We start from the raw sequence: 20875 nt of genomic DNA, 5'->3' as shown, positions 1-20875 counted from the left end.
CACTGTGCAAATGTGTGCCAGAACACATTCCCTACAACATTTTGAGCAGAGAAGCATATGCAAATGCATTCTTGGTACATTACTCGTATTATTTGGAATAGGGTGTGTACCCTATTTTGAAACGCCCACTGCCCTCCTCTGTCAAGGTAGACTGATTAAATAGTCTTATGATTCAGGAAGGAACACAGAATTGAAAAGTTCTGTAGAAGGTTGGAAAGGCCATACTTGGAATATTTTGCCATTCAATATTATTAGATTAGATTAGATTAGATTACTTACAATGTGGAAACAGGCCCTTCGGCCCAACAAGTCCACACCGACCTGCCGAAGCGCAACCCACCCATACCCCTACATTTACCCCTTCACCCAACACTACGGGCAATTTAGCATGGCCAATTCACCTGACCTGCACATCTTTGGACTGTGGGAGGAAACCCACGCAGACACGGGGAGAACGTGCAAACTCCACACAGTCAGTCAGTCGCCTGAGGCGGGAATTGAACCCGGGTCTCTGGCGCTGTGAGACAGCAGTGCTAACCACTGTGCCACCGTGCTGCCCATTATGGCCTTCAATATTTCAAAAAACAGTGTAGTGGCTTTGAAGAAGGAGCAAAACTCTACATGTTAATCAAACTTAAGGTATATAATTTATTAAGGAAGATTTTAGAAGAGTGTAACTTGTTTTCTAGAAAAAGTGAAAAACTAATGGGTGATCTAATCAAGGTCTTTAAAATTATTAAAGGATTTGAGAAGAGCAGACTCAGAAGATGTTTCCACTTGTGTCTAAGAATAGAACCAGCAGCTATAAATGTCAGGTAGTTAGTTATAAATTCAATTGAGAATTCAAAAAAGCTTCTTTATGCAGAGAGTTGAAAATGTGGAACTGACTACCACAAGTATGAATATTTAAGAAGAAGCACAAGGGAGAAAATAATAAAAGTCCATATTGAGGCAGTTAAATGAAGGAGGGTGGGAGAAAGTTCATCTGAAGTAAAACCACCACCATGGTCCACTTGAGCCAAATAAGCAGTTTCTATGCTGTAAATAAAGCACAACACTCAAGAAACTCAATACCATAAAAGAACAAAGCAGCTTGTTGACAAATGCCCTTTCCAACAACTTCAACATTCACTCCCTTCACCACTGATGCACTGAAACAATGTGTGCCATTGTCAAGATGCTCGATAGCAAGTCACCAAGGCTCCTTTGATAGCATTTTACAAATCTGCAACCTCTATCAACTAAAATAACAATAGGAGTGATGCACAGGAACAGATGCATCCTGAATGTGGAACAAGATCACCGTGTTTTCACTTGCTGAATCGAAATTCTGGAACTCCTTCCTGGCATTGCTGTGCATGTACCTACACGCTAAAAGCTGCATTGGTTCCAGAAGGAAGCTCACCACCAATTTTTCAGGTGAATTATGGATAGGCGATAAATACTAGTCCAGACACAATGCCCACAGCTCATGAGTAACCTCTGAACAAACATATGGTCACATTTTTGTAATACACTGCATAGAAGGGCTTACGCCCGAAACGTCGAATTTCCTGCTCCTTCGATGCTGCCTGACCTGCTGCACTTTAACCAGCAACACATTTTCAGCTCTGATCTCCGGCATCTGCAGACCCTACTTTTTACTCTATATCAAAATCCCTAACAGTATTGTAATCCATCTATAAAGACTGTAATGGCTCAAGGCGGCAGTTCACAACCACAACGACAATTAGGAATAGGCCATCAATACTGACCCAGCCAGTAATGTCAACATCATGTAAACGAACTTTTAAAAAATTGAAATGCTCCTTTCCCAGCAAAAAAAATCATTTCAAGCAATGCATTAGCTGTATCAATACCAAATAGATCTTTGTGAAACATTAGCTTGCATGCCTGATGCCTCAGTACTATTAAGCTGGAGCACTGGAAGTTGAGGGGTGACCTATAGAGGTTTATAAAATCATGAGGAGCATAGATAAGATGAACAGCAAAAGTCCTTTTCCTAGGGTAGAGGAGTTCAAAACTAGGGGGCATATTTTTAAGGTGGATGAGAAAAATTTAAAAGGGTCCTGAAGGGCACTTAGGGTGGTTCATACGTGGAATGAACTGCCAGAGAGAAGTGGTGGATGCTGGTACAGTTACAATATTTAAAAGACATTTGCATAAGTACATGAATAGTGAAGGTTTAGAAGGATATGGGCCAAACGTAGGCAGATGGGACTAGTTTTGCTTGGGAAACTTGGTTGCCATGGACAAGTTGGAACAAAGGGTCCATTTCCATGCTGTATGACTCCATGACTAAGTATCTTGGAAGAAATTTCAATCCAATGTTTTCACAGCAGCTGGCTGGTTTGTATTTCTTCAGAATTTATAATATCATCCCCCAATTTAAATCTAGTTTTTGGATTGTCTCAGAATCTAAATGCTATGAGGATACTCTTCACCAGCTTAAACTAAAGCACTAGATGACTACAGGAGGAGACAATCTACATGAAACATAATATTCCATATTAATGCAGTTAATCAGCACCAGTGCTTGGATAGTGTGACAGTGGGTGTGGAAACGGCCTTGTCTCCATTAGACTCAGAGTCACCAACATGACCTTATTATAACCTGTCTATCCAGGCTTCAAGGTGTGTACCACCAAGGTGATGTACTGGTAAATTAAAACTTGCACTCCACTTGGAGAAAATAGAGTAGGGACATTAAGTGGAAAATTGCACACAGCAATTAGTGAATGGGTTTATTTCCACTATTCTGTTGAGTTTCATAAACCTGAGCATTGCAAAATTTGTAAATTATAACTCAGCATACTTCACTAAGGAACATCACTGGCAAAGGGTTGGAAAAGACAGACATTAGCTGCAAATAACCATAAATCAAAATTACAGCTCTGACAATATGTATGGGGCACCCAACTAATCAGGCTGTAAAGATACTTCAAACTTGAAAGGTTTCTGATGGCAAAAATCACAATATCAACTGACTTATCATTGTTATCTTCATCACAAGGACATTCACATCATCCTCAGCTGGTTAACAAGCTGGAATGCTAGTTGCCATTTCAATTGGTGAAATAGTTGTCAAAAACATTTGCGGTTTTCTTTTGTGTAGTAGATCAACGGTTGTTCCTTCTGAGCCCTTGGTAAAGGCATGAATTTTATACTGCAGATCCAGGTACTTCTCAGAAATGGTCATTTTTCTATCAATGAACCAATCTGTAAGATTTACAAAACTGAGAGCGTATATAAGGGTTATAGTAGTTTGAGGTGGAAATCCAAGCCAATTGTAATGTTCTTCTAAAAAGAAAAACACCACGGATGCTAGAGATCTGAAATAGAAACAAGGTCCTGTAAAAACTCAGCAGGTCTGGCAAGGGCTGTGAACTGCAAAACCAATTTGGGTTTTGAATCCAATCACTTCTTCGGAACTGGGACCTTGTTTTGAAGTGTCATTGGACTCAAAACATTAACTCTCTTGCTCCACAGATGCAGCGAGACCTGCTGAGCTTCTCGAGCAACTTTCTGTAATGTTCTTCTGTTTTTATTTTGGTTTGTTTGCTTTTTTATTAGAATTATCGAATATACAACTAACAGTCAGCAGGAAGCTACGATTTCCTCAGCTCAATCACGGTCAGTTAACTTTGAAGTCTCATTTGCTTTTTTGTCCTTAACAGTCTTTCCCATGTCTCCTAATTGCAAATATTGTCCTTCATTTGCACCCTGTGCTTTGAGTCAAGAGCCTATCTCACTGTCCCATGTTTAATGTTCTGTTTCCCAAGTCTGTTTTTTCTGTGTCCCAGCCAAGAGTGTGCTACAATACTGACTTTTTTCCTCAATGACACAGCTGGGATAGTTTATAAAATCAGCAAAGCCTTGTTCCCTTGGTGTGGGAAATTAAAGTATTTCAAATCAAATGGGGCACTTGCTAGTCCTGGATGAAAAAGTGCACCTCAGTGCATAAATATGAAACAAATTATAACTGGAGACACTTCATAAGAGGTGTATCTGATTCTAAAATACACATTCAATGCTTTGAACCTGTTACTTTAAAGCTATATAAATTTGTTACAAAATAATATTTAGTGAGTCAATCACAAATTATAGTGCGAATTTTTATTTTGATCTTATTGATCACCTTCAGATGTAAACTATTGCTGCTTCTATTCCATTTGAACGATGTCGATACATAAAACTTATCAATTAATCTAAACACCAGATCACCAGATTAGTCCTGGATCACTGCTTGTGACTGATCATTTGCAGTAAAGTTGCTTAGCTGAACATATAATAGATAAAAGGCAGCCAGATACAATGCAAAGATTTCACTCCTCTTACCAGCAAAACCAGCTGAAGCACTTACCTTGAAAAATAAATTCAAAACTACTTAGTTAACAGAAGCTGAATGTGAGAAATTAGACACCAAACTAACGCTCAACAGGGATGATGAAATAAAAACAGAAAACGCTTGAGAAACTCAGCGGGTCTGGCATCTCTGGACAGAGTGTCAGCATTAACATTTGAGTCCAAATGACTTCTTTGAAACAAAGAGAGATGATGGTGACGAAAAAAGAAATTGCTGGGAGAACTCAGCAGGTCTGGCAGCATCTCTATGAGAAAAAGAGTTAACATTTAGGTCCTACGACCCTTCTTCAGAACTGATTGTAGCTTGGAAAAGGTTGATATATATGCTGAAGATGAGATGAGCTTGGGGGAGGGGGGGGGAGGAGGAGGAGTAAATGATGGGTGAAGATGAAGCCCAGAGAGTGAGCAACAGTTGGACAGACAAAGGAATGGGTAAAGATCAGCCTGGGGGAATCCATAGCTGCGAGTGGGACCATTGGGAGCTGACAATGGGATGGTTGGGGAAGCAGCCCATGTAACAACAAGCCCTGGTGCATGGAGTTAGAAGGATATGGAAGATGGTCTTCAGGACCTAAAATTACTGAACTCCGTACAGAGTCCTGAAGGCTGCAAAGTTCCAAGCAGAAATTGAGATACTGTTCGTCCAGCTTGTGCTGAGTGTTATTACAGCAACATTCTGGAGACAGAAATGTTGGCCAGGGACATAATGTGCTGAAGTGACAGGCAACACTAAGCTCAGGATCATTATTGCGGACAGAATGTTGGTGTTATTCGGAGTGGCTATCCAGTCTATGCTTCGTCGCCCCAGTGTAGAGGAGACCATATTGTCAGAACTGAATACAGTAGACTAGATTAAGTAAACTGCAGCTCAGTTAGGAGGGAGGAAGTAAATGGGTAGGTGTTACACATTCTTCAATTGCATGGGAAGGTGCAGCGGGGAGGTGTCAGGAGAAAAGAGGAGCAGGCCAGGGTGTCCTGGGAGGAACAGACCCCACAGAAAGTTGACAAGGGAGGAAAGGGAAACGATGGAAATGGCAGCTAATGATCCTTTGGATGTGGATGCTAGGGGGATGGTAGGCATGAACAAGGTGGACCCTATCATTGCTGTGGGAGAAAAAGAAGGGGTGAAGGCCAAAGTGCTGGAGATGGGTCAGACTGGGCTGAGAAACCTGTCAACCAAGGTGCTGAGTAATCCTTGGTTGGGGAAGAAGCTGGACATTTCAGAGACCTCTATACAGAAGCTGGCATCATTGGAAGAGATGGGATGGAGATGGAGAAGGAGAATCTGAGAAAATGGAATAAAGTCTTTACTGGAAGCAGTGTATGAAGATGTATAATCAAGGTAACTGTAAGAATCGATAGATGTTTAGTGAACATTGGTGGTAATCTTATTCCCAAAAATAAAACAAAGATGTTGAATAGAAGGGAGGAGTCAGAGATGGAGCAAATGAAGGTGAGAACAGGGTGGAAATTGGAAGCAAAATTGACAAACTTCCCCAAATCCGGATGAGAGCGTAAAGCAATGCCAATAATGCCATTAATGTACTGGAGAAAGAGTTGCGGAATAACTGTGTACATTTTTTGTTTTTATTCAAGAATTGTTTCCTCTCATTAAAATTAATCTTATTCAAACGTAGATGGTAGAAGGCATCAGCTTGATATGGGAGAGAAGAGGATAATAGCATGTGCTATTCTTTACCACTGGGGCCAAATAATTTCTGCTATTTTCACCTCTCAGGATCAGTGCATTAAGGTTATGACATTTTCTTGCCACAAAACAACTCAACAAAGCAGGAGCAAAGAGGAAACATACAATATTGAGGTAAGGATGGCAAGAGATTCATCTATTCTTCTCTCTTCATTCATTCCAATTTGTCATCTGACTAAAACCTAATCTGGACAAAGAAATTTTTTAACAATGTGTTAAACTCCAATTTCTCACACATACCAAAATTGTTAATGCCTGTTAGATACTTTGTTAGAATTTGAGAGATGGCAGTTACTTGCTGAACCCTGGGATTACCACAGGAGCATTGGAGCAGGGGTAGGTTATTTGACCCCTTGAGTCTTTACTGTTATTCTTGGTCATAGCTAATTATTCACTTCAACACCATTTTCCCACACTTTCCTCATATCTGAAGGATATAAACGGAAGCAAGTGAGGAGAGGGGAGTTGTATTTTCGATTAAGCAAAATATTACTACCGTAATCTGGAAAGATATTTCTGAGGGATCATCCAGTCAAACAATAGGAGTAGGAATTAGAAATAAGAAGGGGATGTTCACCGTGATTTGAGTAAACTGTTCATAAGTGTAGGGATGATGACAAGTGGGAGGCTTTCAAAGATGTGAGAGTTTAGAGGCATGATGTTCCTGTTACAGTGAAAGGTAATGCTGATAACAGTAGGATACAATGCATGAATAAAAGATGTACAGGTCCTAGTCAAGAATAAAATAGAATTGTATATTATAATATGAACAGCAGAGATCAAATGAATCTCTTGAAATGTATAAGGAAATCAGGAAGGCAAAGAGGGTATATGAGATAGTCTTGGCAGATAAGGTTAAGCATAATCCAAAGGGATTCTACAAATACATCATGAGCAAAAGACCAACCACAGAGAGAATAGCATCCCTTAAAAATCAATGAGATCATTTATGTACTGAAGCTCAGGAAATGGGAGAGGCGTTAAGTGAATATTTTGCATCAATCTTTACTGTGAAGAAAGAAATGGAGGCTGGAGAACTTGGGGAAATAAATATTGATGTTTTGAAAACAGTTCACATTACAGAAGAGGAAGTGCCGGAGTTCTTAGAAAACAAAAGTGAGTAAATCTGTGGGTCTTAATCAAATGTATCTCAGTATGTTGTGGAGCTGTGAGGAGAAATCTAGAAACTATAGATCTGTGAGCCTGACATCAGCAATGGGTAAGTTGTTGGAGGGAATTCTGAAAGATAGGATTTATGTGCATGTTGGAGAGGCAAGGACTGATCAGGGATAGTCAGTGTGGGTTTGTGCAAGGGAAATCATGTCTCACAAATGTTTGATTTTTTTGAGGAAATAACCAAAACGATTGATGAGGGCAGAGTGGTAGATGTAGTTTACATGGACCTCAGCAAAGCCTTTGACAAGGTTCTGCATGGTAGACTAATTGGTAAAGGTGGATCAAATGGGATTTTAGGGTGAGCTTGCGAATTGAATATGAAATTGACTTGATGGTAAGAGATAAAGGGTGGTGGTGGAGGTTTGTTTCTCAGACTGGAGACCTGTAACTAGTGGTGTTCCACAGAGATCAGTACTGGGTCAACTTTTGTTTGTCATTTATATAAACGATTTGGATGAGAGCATAACAGGCATAGTCAGTAGGTTTGAAGATGAGACCAAAATTGGTGGTGTAGTTGACTATGAAGGATGTTTTCTAAGATTACAATAAGGTTTTGAACAATTATGTCAATGGGCTGAGTAGCAGCAGATGGAGTTTAGTTTGGATAAAGGAGAGGTATTGCATTTTGATAAAATACACAAGACAGGACTCATACAATTAATGGTAGCACCCTGGGAGTGTTGTGGGTCAGAGGATCCTAGGGTTCAAGTATGTAATTCTTTTAAATTTGCACCTCAGGTAGACAGGATGGTTAAGGCAGCTTTCAGCACACTTGCCTTTAATGCTTAGACCCTTGAGTGTAGGAGTTGGGAAATCATATTGAGGTTGCACAGGATGATTGAGAGGTCTCTTCTGGAGTACAGTGTGCAGTTCTGGTTGCCCTGATATAGGAAGGATATTAAATTGGAGATGGATCAGCAAAGATTTACCAGGATATTGCTGGGAACAGTGGGTTGAGTAATAAAAATAGGTTGGAGAGAGTGGGACTTTTTTCACTGGAGCATAAGAGGATGAGGGATGACTTTGTAGAGGTTTATATCATCATGACGGGCACAGATGAGGTGAATAGCAAGTGTCCTTTCACTAGGGTGGGCAGGGAGGTTCAAAACTAGTGGACATATTTTTAAGGTAAGAGAAGCAAGTGGTATTTCGCAAGACTCCATGTTAAGACCACAACTTTTCACTTTATACATTAACGATCTAGATGAAGGAGCTGAGTGCATTCTGGTTAACTTTGCAGATGATACAAAGCTAGGTGGAGGAACGGTCGAATTGAGATGGCAGGGAGGTTGCAGAAGGATTTGGACAGGTGAGAAGAGTGGGCAAAGAAGTGGCAGATGAAGTACAATGTGGGAAGGTGTCAGATCATGCACTTTAGTCAGAAGAATAGAGGCATGGATTATTTTTTAAAAAATGGAGAAATTTCAGAAGTCTGAAGTGCAAAGAAACTTGAGTGTTCTAGTCCAGGATTCTCTCAAGGTAAAATTGCAGGTTGAGTCAATAGTTAGGAAGGCAAATGCAATGATGGAATTTATTTTGAGAGGACTTGAATATAAAAGCAGAGATGTACTTCTGAAGTCTTATAAGGCTCTGGTCTGATTACATTTGGAGTATTGTACACAGTTTTGGGTGCCATATCTCAGAAAGATGTACTAGCCCTGGAGCATGTTCAGAGGAAGTTCACGAGAATGATCTCAGGAATGAAAAGCTTAACATATGAGGAACGCTTGAGGACTCTGGGTTTATACTCGATGGACTTTAGAAGGATGAGGGGGGAATCTAATTGAAACATACAGAATAACGAATGACCTGAAGAGAGTAGATGAGAAGCTGTTTCCATTGGTAGGAGAGACTAGGACCTGGGAGCAGAGCCTTAGGGGAAGGAAATTCCTTTTAGAACGGAGATAAGGAGAAATGTCTTCAGCCAGAGTGTGGTGAATTTATGGAATTCATGGCCACAGAAGGTTATGGAGGCCAGGTTATTGAATACATTTAAGACTGAGATAGATAGGCTCTTGAGTCTCAAGGGGATCAAGGGTTATGGGGAGAAAGCGGGGGAATGAGGTTGAGAAATTTATCAGCCACGACTGTATGGTAGAGCAGACTCAATGGACTGAATGGCCTAATTTCTGCTCCTTATTGTCTTGTATCTACTCTACACAGACAATTATAATTCCTATATCAGGATAACCAGAACTGCACAAAGCACTTTATAAGAAGCCTCACCAATGCCCTGTTCAACCTCAACATAATGCCCCAACTCCTATACTCAAAGGTCTAAGCAATCCAGCCACTTAAAGTTTCCAAGGAAGCACTTTTACACCAAAGTTGTAAACCTTTTCTTCAGGTGCTGATTTATAGCTGCTTGTCAAAGATTTCTTTAGATAAATCTAGCTCCACTAAAATTGTAAAACTATGAAGTGAGTGAATATTTTCCAACAAAAAACATGGCTTTGTGCATGGGAAATCATGTCTCACAAAATTGATTGCATTTTTTGAAGAATTAACAAAGAGGATTGATGAGGGCAGAGCAGTAGATGTGATCTATAAGGACTTCAGTAAGGCGTTCAAAAAGATTCCCCATGGGAGACTGGTTAGCAAAGTTAGATCTCACTGAATAAAGAGAGAACTAGCCATTTGGATACAGAACTGACTCAAAAGTAGAAGACAGAGGGTGGTGGTGGGGGGTTGATTTTCAGACTGGAGGCCTGTGACCAGTGGAGTGCCACAAGGATCGGTGCTGGATCCTCTACTTTTTGTCACTTACATAAATGATTTGGATGCGAGCATAAGAGGTACAGTTAGTAAGTTTGCACATGACACCAAAATTGGAGGTGTAGTGGACAGGGAAGAATATTACCCCAGATTATAACAGGATCTTGACCAGATGGTCCAATGTGCCGAGAAGTAGAAGATGGAGTTTAATTCAGATAAATGTGAGATGTTGCATTTTGGGAAAGCAAATCTTAGCAGGACTTGTACACTTAATGGTAAGGGCCTAGGCAGTGTTGCTGAACAAAGAGACCTTGGAGTGCAGATTTATAGTTCCTTGAATGTGAAGTCACAGGTGGATAGGATAGTGAAGGTGGCGTTTGGCATGCTTTCTTTTATTGGTCAGAGAATGGAGAACAGGAACTAGGGGGTCATGTTGCAGCTGTACGGGACATTGGTTAGGCCACTGTTGGAATATTGTGTGCAATTCTAGTCTCCTTTCTTTTGGAAAGATGTTGTGAAACTTGAAAGGGTTCAGAAAAGATTTACAAGGATGTTGCCAGGGTTAGAGGATTTGAGCTACAGGGAGAGGCTGAACAGGCTGGGGCTGTTTTCCCTGGAGCATCGGAGGCTGAGGGGTGACCTTATAAAAGGTTTACAAAATCATGAGGGGCATGGATAAGGTAAATAGGAAAAGTCTTTTCCCTGGGGTTGGGGAAGCCAGAGATAGAGGGCATAGGTTTAGGCTGAGGGGGGAAAAGATATAAAAGGGACCCAAGGAGCAACTGTTTCACACAGAGGGTGGTACGTGTAAGGAATGAGCTGCCAGAGGAAGCGGTGGAGGCTGGTACAATTGCAAAATTTAAAAGGCATTTGGATGGGTATATGTATAGGAAGGATTTGGAGGGATATGGGCCAGGTGCTGGCAGGTGGGACTAGATGGGGTTGGGATATCTGGTCGGCATGGACAGGTTGGACAGAAGGGTCTGTTTCTATGCTGGACATCTCTATGACTCTATAAAAGAAAGACATTGTTTTCATGAGCACCATGCTTTTCCCTATTTACATAAACGGAAGCATTTTCAACAGCAAATATTAAAACGAGCTTCTATGGAATAAGCAAAGGGGCCCATCTGGCTACTGCTACCAATGAAATAGCTGCATCCAGAAGGGCATTTATTCCATTTTCTTCTCACCATCCACCTCAAAAGGCAATCAGAGTCACAGTACGCAAACAGACCCCTCGGTCCCACCAGTCCGTACAGACCAAAATCTCAAACTAAATTGAGTTTGAATTTCCCTCCAAACATTTCTTACTCGTGTACTTTACATGTTGTAACTGACCCACATTCACCACTTCCTCTGGAAGGTCATTCCATTAACAGACCACTGTCTGAAGAAATTGCCCCTCATGTCCTTTTTAAATGTTTCTACTATCACTTTAAAAATATGCTCTCAAGGCTTGAAACTCTTCAAGGGAAAAGGTATCTGCCAGTTACCTTATCTACACCGTCATTATTTTATAAACCTCTGTAAGGTCACCTCTCAACTTCCCACACCCAACTGAAAAACATCCCCATCCTATCCAAATCTATTTTTAATAACTCAAACCCTTCACTGCCGGCAACATCCTGGTAAATCTCTTCTTAAACCTCTCCAGCTCAATAATATATTTTCTATAACAGAGTGACCAGAACTGCATACAGCACTCCAGAAGCCACCTCACCAAGTCCTCAATGTAATGTCCCAACTTCTGTACACAAAAATCTGAGCAATCCAGCCATTTAAAGTCTCCAAGGAAACACTTTTACACCAAAGTTGTAAACCTTTTCTTCAGGTGCTGATCAAGACGTTGAACGTCATTACTGATCTTTTGATTTAATTAATGAGATTGACAATTTGATAAGAAAGGTAAAATGTGGAAAAAGCATGTAACACAAGCACTTGGCAGTGTAAAAATCAACAAAAACGTACAAGGAAGAGCATGGAAACAAGCAAACACATGCAATCATGCATAAACATGCACTCTGAAAGTGACTTACAGTCCTCATGTCCAAGTCTTCCTCCACAAAGTCAAGATGGCGTCTGACCTGTTTATTGTGACGACTTGAGGAAGCATGCTGTGGAGGTGCAAGGGAAGAGGAATACAAAAAAAAGGAGGGAAGGAAAACCCATTTAAAAACATGCAGAAGGGAACAAAAAGACTACACTAAGGATACAGGGGAAAAGAATGGTTACTGTACTTGTCAGATGCTCTTTCCACCAGCATGCAGTTGTATTGGAAAATTAAGAACCACCAGTAAAGCTGATCCCATATTTTTAAAACTGTATTGGGGCAAACTTACCTAGATAGATTTTACATCACACATCCAGACGTTCCAGTTAGCAGAGTATTAAAGTGCAATTACTTCACCTTAGACAGTACACTATTACAAAACTCTAATGCTTCCAGAGTTTAATGTATGCATTGTCATCTGACCATTTGGTTTTCAAGCTACAGTGATCCATTCATGCATCAGAATATCTTTCATAATTTTGCATTCTGGATCCCAAATGTTTGTGATTGTCACTTCGCCAGTGACAGTGCCTATACAGATTACTCTGCCAGACAGAGTGAACACTGGCTTAGTGTGACTTGAATGTGCATTTGAGAATGTCCCCCAGATGAGCTCACAATCATATTTAAGGTTATGGTTCAGCGTTGGCTATCTGCCACTCTAAACAAGAGTATCTAAGTGCTCATTTCCCCTGGTATTCCCTTGAGATAAAAGACATTAACATTCTTTGCTCCTTTAAAAAAAACAAACAACATGCAATAGTCACATTGTAGTTGTATTTATATTTTCAAGCAACATTTTATACTTCTCAGCAAAAGAAATGATAGTATTTGATAGTTTCTCAGGTCAGTTTGTTGTCATTGGTTACCTTGACATTAGAACATTAGGATAGCTTGAAAAACAAATACCAGGCAAGAAGACCAATGATCAAAATAGATGCTGATGTGTAATTAAAAGTAGCAAAAAAAAAGTTCCCTCCTCAATGCAAACTAGAAAAGCTAGTATATCTGTGTCTCAGCACACAACAGACAGTGAGAGAATGGGATTAGAAAGGAGGACACAGGTACAGAGGAATGACCAAGCAAACATGCAAGATCAAAACAGAACACTTGCAGCAAAGAAAGCATGTTATAACTGACGTGTAATCCTCAGAATTCGGCTAGCCATTAAATGACAGGTGTTTTAGCCACATTTAAAATGGACACAGGTCGAAGCAATAAGGAGCTAGAAACCTCAATTGCCACAGATCTTTTTAATTGCACTGGTGACAGAAAATAGCACCAACCTCAAAACAAGAGATAATAATAATTTTATTAGAATAATTATTAAACAAAAGTAACTATTTTCAGACAAATGAAGGGGAGGACTGGCAGACAAGTGAAGTTGACAGAAACAACACAGAACTCAACCTTAACTTTGTCCAAAGATAATGTTATTGCTTCATTCTTCACAGAGGTGAAAGATCTCTAAATGGAGAAGACCAATTTAATGTGTTCATCTTTTAATGTGAACAATATTAACCAATGACATGGCACAAAACCCAGACTCCTTTTCAACAAAAGTTAATAACTCGCAGCAACCAGGTAAACCCATTAGGGTTACCATCCATGTAGATCCCATTAGGTCCTGGGGATTTGTCCACCTTAATGCTTTTTAAAAACCCAATACCTCTTCTTATTTTATACTGACACCCCAGAATTTCAACAGACTCGTCCTGAGACTCACTATTTACCATGTCCTTCTCCTTTGTGATTACCGATGCAAAGTATTTAAGGACTTCTCCCATTTCCTCTGGCTTCACACCTCTGTCCTTGAATGGACCTACTCTTTTACTCTGTATAAAATATATAAAATGCCCTTGAATTTTCTATAATCACGTTTGCCAAAAACATTTCAAAAATGTCTCCTTACAGTCCTGCTAACTCCTTGTTCGAGTTCCTTTCTGCTTTGTATTCTTCAAGGTCTTAGATTAGATTACTTATATTGTGGAAACAGGCTGTTCGGTCCAACAAGTCCACACCGACCCGCCGAAGCACAAGCCACCCAGACCCATTCCCCTAGCACTATGGGCAATTTAATTTAGCCAATTCACCTAACCTGCACATTTTTACACTGTGGGAGGCAACCGGAGCACTTGGGGAGAATGTGCAAACTCCACACAGAGAGTTGCCTGATGTGGGAATGAATCCGGGTCTCTGGCGCTGTGAGGCAGCAATGCTAACCACTGTGCCGCCCATATCTTGTCTTGTCTGTCTTCAGTTTCCTAAACCTTATGCGTGCCTCCTTTCTCTTATTGACTAAGGTCCAATTTCTCTTGTCATCCAAGGTTTCCAATTCTTATCCTTCATTTTCACAGGAACATGCCGATCCTGAATTCTAATCAACTGGTTTAAAAGATTCCCACATGCCAGATGTGGATTTATCCTCAAACAGCTGCCCCAATCTATATACCCCAGTTCTTGCCTAATTTTGCAGTAGTTAGCCTTCCCCCAATTTGTAGTTTCACCCAAGGACTAGTCTTGGTCCTTATACCTTAAAACTTAGAGAATTATGGGCACTGTTCCCAAAGTGTTTGCCCAATGGTATTTCCATCACCTGCTGGGCTCATTTCCCAAAACCAGGTATAATATGGCCCCTTCCCTAGTTGAACTATCTACATAGGTATCTTCAGAATGATTTTTTGAAATACTAACAAATTCTCCCCAACCAAGCCCCTGGCATTAAACAAGTCCCAGTCAATATAGAAAACCCTGCTGTTCACACATTAAAACAAATACACTTCAGACCACCAGTCTTGCTATGTTCAGTCACCTCCCCCATCTGTTGTTCTTAGTCTTACTGGCCTTAATCTCAGACTCTTCCTTAGTCATACCACTTGCTTACCTTTTGCTCTGGTCTCGATCCTCTGCCCAGATATTGGCATCCTTCCAGTTTAGTTGTAACCTGTCCTTATTCTACAGGTTCCATCTATCCTGGGAGGAATCCCAATGATCCACATGCCTGAAGCCCTTCCTCCTATACCAGCTTTTTAGCCAGGTATTTAACTGTACTATGTTCCTCTTCCTAGCCTCACTGGCACAGGAAGTAATCCCGAGACTACAACCCCAGAAGTCCCGCTTTTCAACTTCCATCTAATTCTCTGACCTCCATTCACAGGACCATGTTTGTTTCTGCCTTTGTTGTTGGCAACGGTTTAAACCACAACCTCTGACTGCTCCTCCTCCCCCTTTCAGAATGTAGAATCACAATCTCTACAGTGCAGACAGAAGCTATTTGGCCCATTGAGCCTGCAGACCCTCTGAAGAGCATCCCAATCCCCCAAACTGTACCTGTAACCCCGCATTTATCATGCCTAGTCCACCGAGCCAACATATCCCTGCAAACTACAGGTTAATTTATCACAGCCAAGCCATCTTTGGATTGTGGGAGGAAACAAGAGCAGCCAAGGAAAACTTGCAGAGGCACAGGAGAACATATAAATTCCACGCAGACAATCACTTATGGCTGGAATGGAACCCGACTCCTGGTGCTGTGAGGAAGCAGTGCTAACCACTGAGCTGCTATGCTGCCCAGTATCTCCATATCCTGTGCCTGCTCAGAGACATCCTTGACCCTGGCACAGAAGGCAACACACCATCCTGAAGTCTCCCGCTTGTGGCCACAGAAATGCCTATCTGTGCCCAGAGTACAGAGTTCCCTCCCTGCTTACATCCTGACCCTCCCTGCTATGCAACAGAAAGAGATGGTGCCACTGATCTGACTTCTGCTGCTTTCCCCTAAAAGGTCACCACCCTCACCACCCAAACAGTATCCCTGTTTGACAGGGGAATGGCCACAGGGAACTCTAGCACTGCCCGCCCCACTTTTTCCTGGTAGTCAGCCAACTCTTCTCTGTCATGTAACCAGCTTGCTAAATGTGCTATCCGAGACATTCTCATATTCAATTAGTTTCTGTTAAGGAGACTGCAGGAACAGAAAAAGTGAAAGTGTACAGAAATCTTTGAAGACGGCAGGACAGTTTATAATGGCTGTTAAATAGGCAGAAAGAGTCCTTCAGTTTATAAACAGAAGCACAGACGAGACAAGCAAGAAAATTAAGCTGCAGCTTTGTAATTCTGGACACAATAGCACAGTTATACAGGTATTACAATTTAAATTGCCACATGCTTCAAACTCGATAAATGACGTTCCACCCCTAAGTTCAAAGAATAAAACTTAGAAAATGGTGGGCGTATACAGGGGACAGGATGGGTCAACATTTTAGATAGGATTCTTCATCCTAAGCCAAAGCATTAGCCAGTAGAGAGATATATGCATTTCCATCAGTGTTTCTGATTTTGTTTAACTGATGATTTATTCTGCTTAGCCCACCCTGCAGATCTCATCATGGATTCCAACATATAATCCCTCAAACCATCACAGCAACATAAGAAAATTCTTTTCTTGCAGTGGTCTGATAGAGATGAAAACACACAAAAGAAGCAGGATAAAGCAAGGTAACAGCTGAAACAGTGATCACAACCACACTATTTGAGCATGTTAATGAACTCCTAAACTTGTAGTCTTGCTTTTCATTGCTATTGGTACAATGCGTGCCAGCTGGAGGAACACATTTCAAAACATGCACTTAAACACAAAGGCATAAGAAAAAGTACACAAAAACAATACCTCTGTTGTGGGTTGACCTTGTTGATTCAAATCAAGATCCTGAGGGCGGGCAACCTTGTCAATGTCCAAAGAATCCTGGCTAGACGTGGCAGAAGTAACACTTGATCTAGATGAGGTACTGTTTGAGCGGATGTCTGCATCACTAACTGTTCCAGCTGATCCTGTTCTTCTGTGCTGATTGGGCAGAGAGGGTTTTGTATCATATGTCATGGTACTGGTCTGCCGTGCTGCTTCATCCATACTAAGGGAAGCTTGTTCCAGTTGGGCAGTAATGTCATCCAGTGAAAGGTTGGTTTGCAAAGTTTTTGGACTTCTCACTGAAGAAGAACCCTTCAAGCTGCCCTGCTTAGAGGATGCTCGAGTGGCAGATTGCTTCTGAGCAGATTTGGCTTCTTTATTGGGCATCTTAGCAGGTACTTCATCTTTGAGAGATTTTTTCACAACACTGTCATGTCTGGAAGGTTCTTTGCTGATGTTACTGAGTTCCTGTTCCATAGAGCAGAGATCGGCCATGAGGGCATCCAAATCCACTCCATCTCCTTGGCTCAAAGCCTCTGAAACATGCAGCACGTGCAAAATTAAAAAGAGAAAAAGAAAAGATTAGTGTCAGTGATAGTCTTGAATATCCATCAGAAATCGCTCTGAACTTCAATACTGATCAAAGGAACAGACATTTGATCTCAGATAAAATTCTCCCTGAAGCTGTACAGCCAGCAAAAGATCCTTGTGTTGAGAACTATATTCCTCCAACCCCACAGCACCTTTAAAGGAGTTTGCAACAGTAAGTTGAGGCACTGAAGTAGACAATCAAACATGATGTAAGTGAATGGCGAAGGAGGATCAATGGACTGAATATACTACCCCTGATCCTATATTCCTAAGTATAGCACTTAAAATGAAGGCACTATGGCTTAGTCAAGCAGCATGTTGACAGTTTCAAACTTTACATGGAATAGGAGGAAAACCATACCATAACTAGGTTGGAGGTTTCAACACAAAGAAGGATGAAGAGAGATATTGGAAGACATATACCTACACTGTCTCAGAGCTAATAGCCTATCCAATGAGACAAATGTAAAAATGTCTGAATGAGGCAAGTGAGATTTTGAGATCGGGAATAGAGAGTGAAATTTAGAGAAATATCTATCCATTGCACTGTGCCTCCACAACTTGAAATGATCAATAAAGTTGTTCTAAAAATCAGATTTTTGTTCCGAATTTCCCTTTGTGGATGGTGCAAGTAAAGACGATGATTTCAGAAAGAAATTGGATGACAAATAAGTCAATAAACGTGCAGGAGTATGGGACAGAGCAAGGGAATGAGACTGAATGAATTCCTCTACAGCAAGACTCTCCATGCTTTGGCTCCCAACTTGCAGTGAGGTCACAGCTGAAATTTTGGGTTTGTAAGCTCCAAGCAACAATGGCCACAGTGCTGCTCTGACTGTATGTTAATAACTGCATGTCCCTTTAAATCTGTCAGCATTTTAAGTAATGGGCATAGCCGAACTGAACTGGAATAGACTAGGAGGCAGCTGGAAGAACACAGCAAGCAAGGCACCAGCAGGAGGTGGAGAAGTCAACATTTTGGGTATAGTTGCCATTGCTGAAGGGTTATACCCAAAATGTTGACTTCTCCACCTCCTGATGCTACCTGGCTTGCTGTGTTCTTCCAGCCTCCTGCTTGTATACTTGGATTCCAGCATCTGCAGTTTTGTTGTCTCTAACTGAACAGGAGGCCTGAATCCTATTTTGAGAAACTTTGTGGAAAATGTTTTACTAATAGACTCTGCCGACAAGCAGATTCTCCACCATTTCCACTGACAGGATTTCATCCCAACTCACTCATTCCGGCATGGTCTTCACCATCCTCACTCGCAGGGTATTCACAACTCACCCCCAATCATTATCGCAGGTCTTCACCCCTCACTATCACATGGTCTTTATGCCTTCACATGCTCTCCCAGATTTGCAAATCATAATTTTCACAGCCTACAGTGGGAAAACATTTGGCAAACATTTCTCTCCAGAAAGCCAGTATGGACTCAAAAGAAATGAATGACATCTTTCTGTATCATTGCGACTCCATGACTCCTCTCAATCATTGTTAGGTAGTGGCTTCAGGCACAGCCACCCTTTCCGTGCAGCCATTGTTTACCTGCAAGCCCAGGTGGCAGTTATTGAAAATGTTAGCAGCCTAGCTACCCATGCCTAGCAATTTTCCCATGGCAGGGCCCAAAAAGAGAGGCTTCTCTCAACAACTAAGATTTTGAGACAGAGGGAATTGGATTTAAAAATCCAAACTGAACTTGGCATAATTAACTGCAGCAAAAGACCAATTCTATCTTAAGTCATGCTTTGTTATTGTCAAGTACACCTGGATAGTTAAAACGTTACTGGACACCAAGCCTACTTGTGGAACAAAAGCAGTTTCCTTGATTCAACTCAAGGGCTTGAAACATTGAGCTGTAAATTTTTGACTGGATAGTTCAACAATAGAAGACATTTTGTAACTGTGAAAGCACTGTAAGGGATGAATTAAGTTACTTCCAGATAATTAGAAAAAACATATAATTCAATGGGAAAGTATTTGAGATCCCATCTTAACTTCTGCCCTGATCCCCTCCAAGGTGAGGAATATTGATGCTGAGAACACCTTTCATTTCTAAATAATAGCGTCTGCACTGAGCCTTTACAGTGCAGGAAAATCACAAGAAACAGACCAAAGCTCCTTCTGCAATGCCTATCACACTCCCGAGCAAAACTCTGAACTCATTGCGCAAAATGACTCAGTCCAACCTTAATTGCATCAGTAAGACCTTTTCCATTTTTTACAATCCAGCAAGCCTGCCATTTAATACCAGTGAGAACTGAATGTCAGTTGGACAACCTATAAGAAGATGGAAAAAATTGAGCAAACCCATCTTCCACTTGACTACTGTGCAACATCCTCAGAATTTTTTTTTCATTAGATTAGATTAGATTAGACTAGACTTACAGTGTGGAAACAGGCCCTTCGGCCCAACAAGTCCACACCGACCCGCCGAAGCGCAACCCACCCATACCCCTACATTTACCCCTTACCTAACACTACGGGCAATTTTAGCTTGGCCAATTCACCTGACCCGCACATCTTTGGACTGTGGGAGGAAACCGGAGCACCCGGAGGAAACCCACGCAGACACGGGGAGAATGTGCAAACTCCACACAGTCAGTCGCCTGAGTCGGGGATTGAACCCGGGTCTACAGGCGCTGTGAGGCAGCAGTGCTAACCACCGTGCCGCCCACATGAATGAACACATACAGTTGAAGTACCACAACTGAAAGGAATTGAATTGCATTTATTGTCACGTGTACTGAGGCACCATGAAAAGCTTTTTCTTGCGAGCAATACAGGCAGAACGCATAGTTAAATAGCATAGATAAGTAAATAATAGGGAAACAGCGGCAAAACAAAAACACAGGTACAGGCAAATGCTAAGTGTTTGAGAGTCCATTCAGTAATTCCAGCAAAATTACTGGCCTATTTACAACCAAAGATGTAGCTACTACAACAGCTGGGGTCTAGCAGCAGCACCTAGTGTTTCCAGCCATCTTACTCAGTTTAAGCTGAACTGTTATCTTGTGACATTTCACTTTTTAACATCAATATATTCTGATAGTATTTTCTTGCCTGAACTCCTGAAGATGCGAACTTTGACTGGGACATGAGTCTACTGGTGCTTATCAAATTCTGGAATCTCATCTAAATGGACATGTTTCGCATGTGATCTTGTATTCGAATATCTCTCCGACTCTATCTTGTCAACATCTACAATTGAAGTAGACTCAAAAGCTGAGCCCCTTTCTAATCTAGCAGGAGATGAATATACAAGTACCTTCCAGCAGAGGTCACCAAGTAGCTACCAGGGGTAAAAATCCCACACAATTTCTCCCACTAGACCGGGGCAATCCAACACATGTAATATTCTAACTGCTGTCCAAGCTCAGTAGAGACCAAAGATAAGTCATGCGCTCATCATCACAAAAGAACCCCAAGCAGGATGTTTTGTTGTTTCTTCAGAAAGTTTCAAAATGCCAGCAAATCTCAAAATGAAAGTAGTACAATGAAAACATCAAAAGAGAGCTGGATTCTTGTTACAAAATGTGAGACAAACTGTGCAGATGCATGAAATCTTGAGTCTTGAGA

General features: G+C 41.2%; 1 protein-coding gene across 5 annotated transcripts in view; it reads right to left on the bottom strand.

The window, feature by feature from the left end:
• raph1a (Ras association (RalGDS/AF-6) and pleckstrin homology domains 1a) overlaps positions 1 to 20875 on the bottom strand; it is a 205729-nt gene that overhangs the window by 68846 nt on the left and 116008 nt on the right. For 3 of the 5 annotated variants that reach the window (XM_060827549.1, XM_060827552.1, XM_060827548.1), the window contains 2 exons: positions 16687 to 17240; positions 12004 to 12081 (listed from right to left, as the gene is read on the bottom strand). In XM_060827549.1, coding sequence (XP_060683532.1) covers positions 12004 to 12081; positions 16687 to 17240 — 632 coding nt within the window. The remainder of the gene's footprint in view (positions 1 to 12003; positions 12082 to 16686; positions 17241 to 20875) is intronic. The other 2 variants (XM_060827550.1, XM_060827551.1) reach the window with 1 other exon arrangement.

This window comes from Hemiscyllium ocellatum, chromosome 7, assembly GCF_020745735.1.
Source record: "Hemiscyllium ocellatum isolate sHemOce1 chromosome 7, sHemOce1.pat.X.cur, whole genome shotgun sequence".
In the NCBI taxonomy this organism is placed as follows: Eukaryota; Metazoa; Chordata; class Chondrichthyes; order Orectolobiformes; family Hemiscylliidae; genus Hemiscyllium; species Hemiscyllium ocellatum.
Note: the sequence above shows the minus strand (reverse complement) of the source record. Positions and strands in the feature narration are given on the sequence as shown.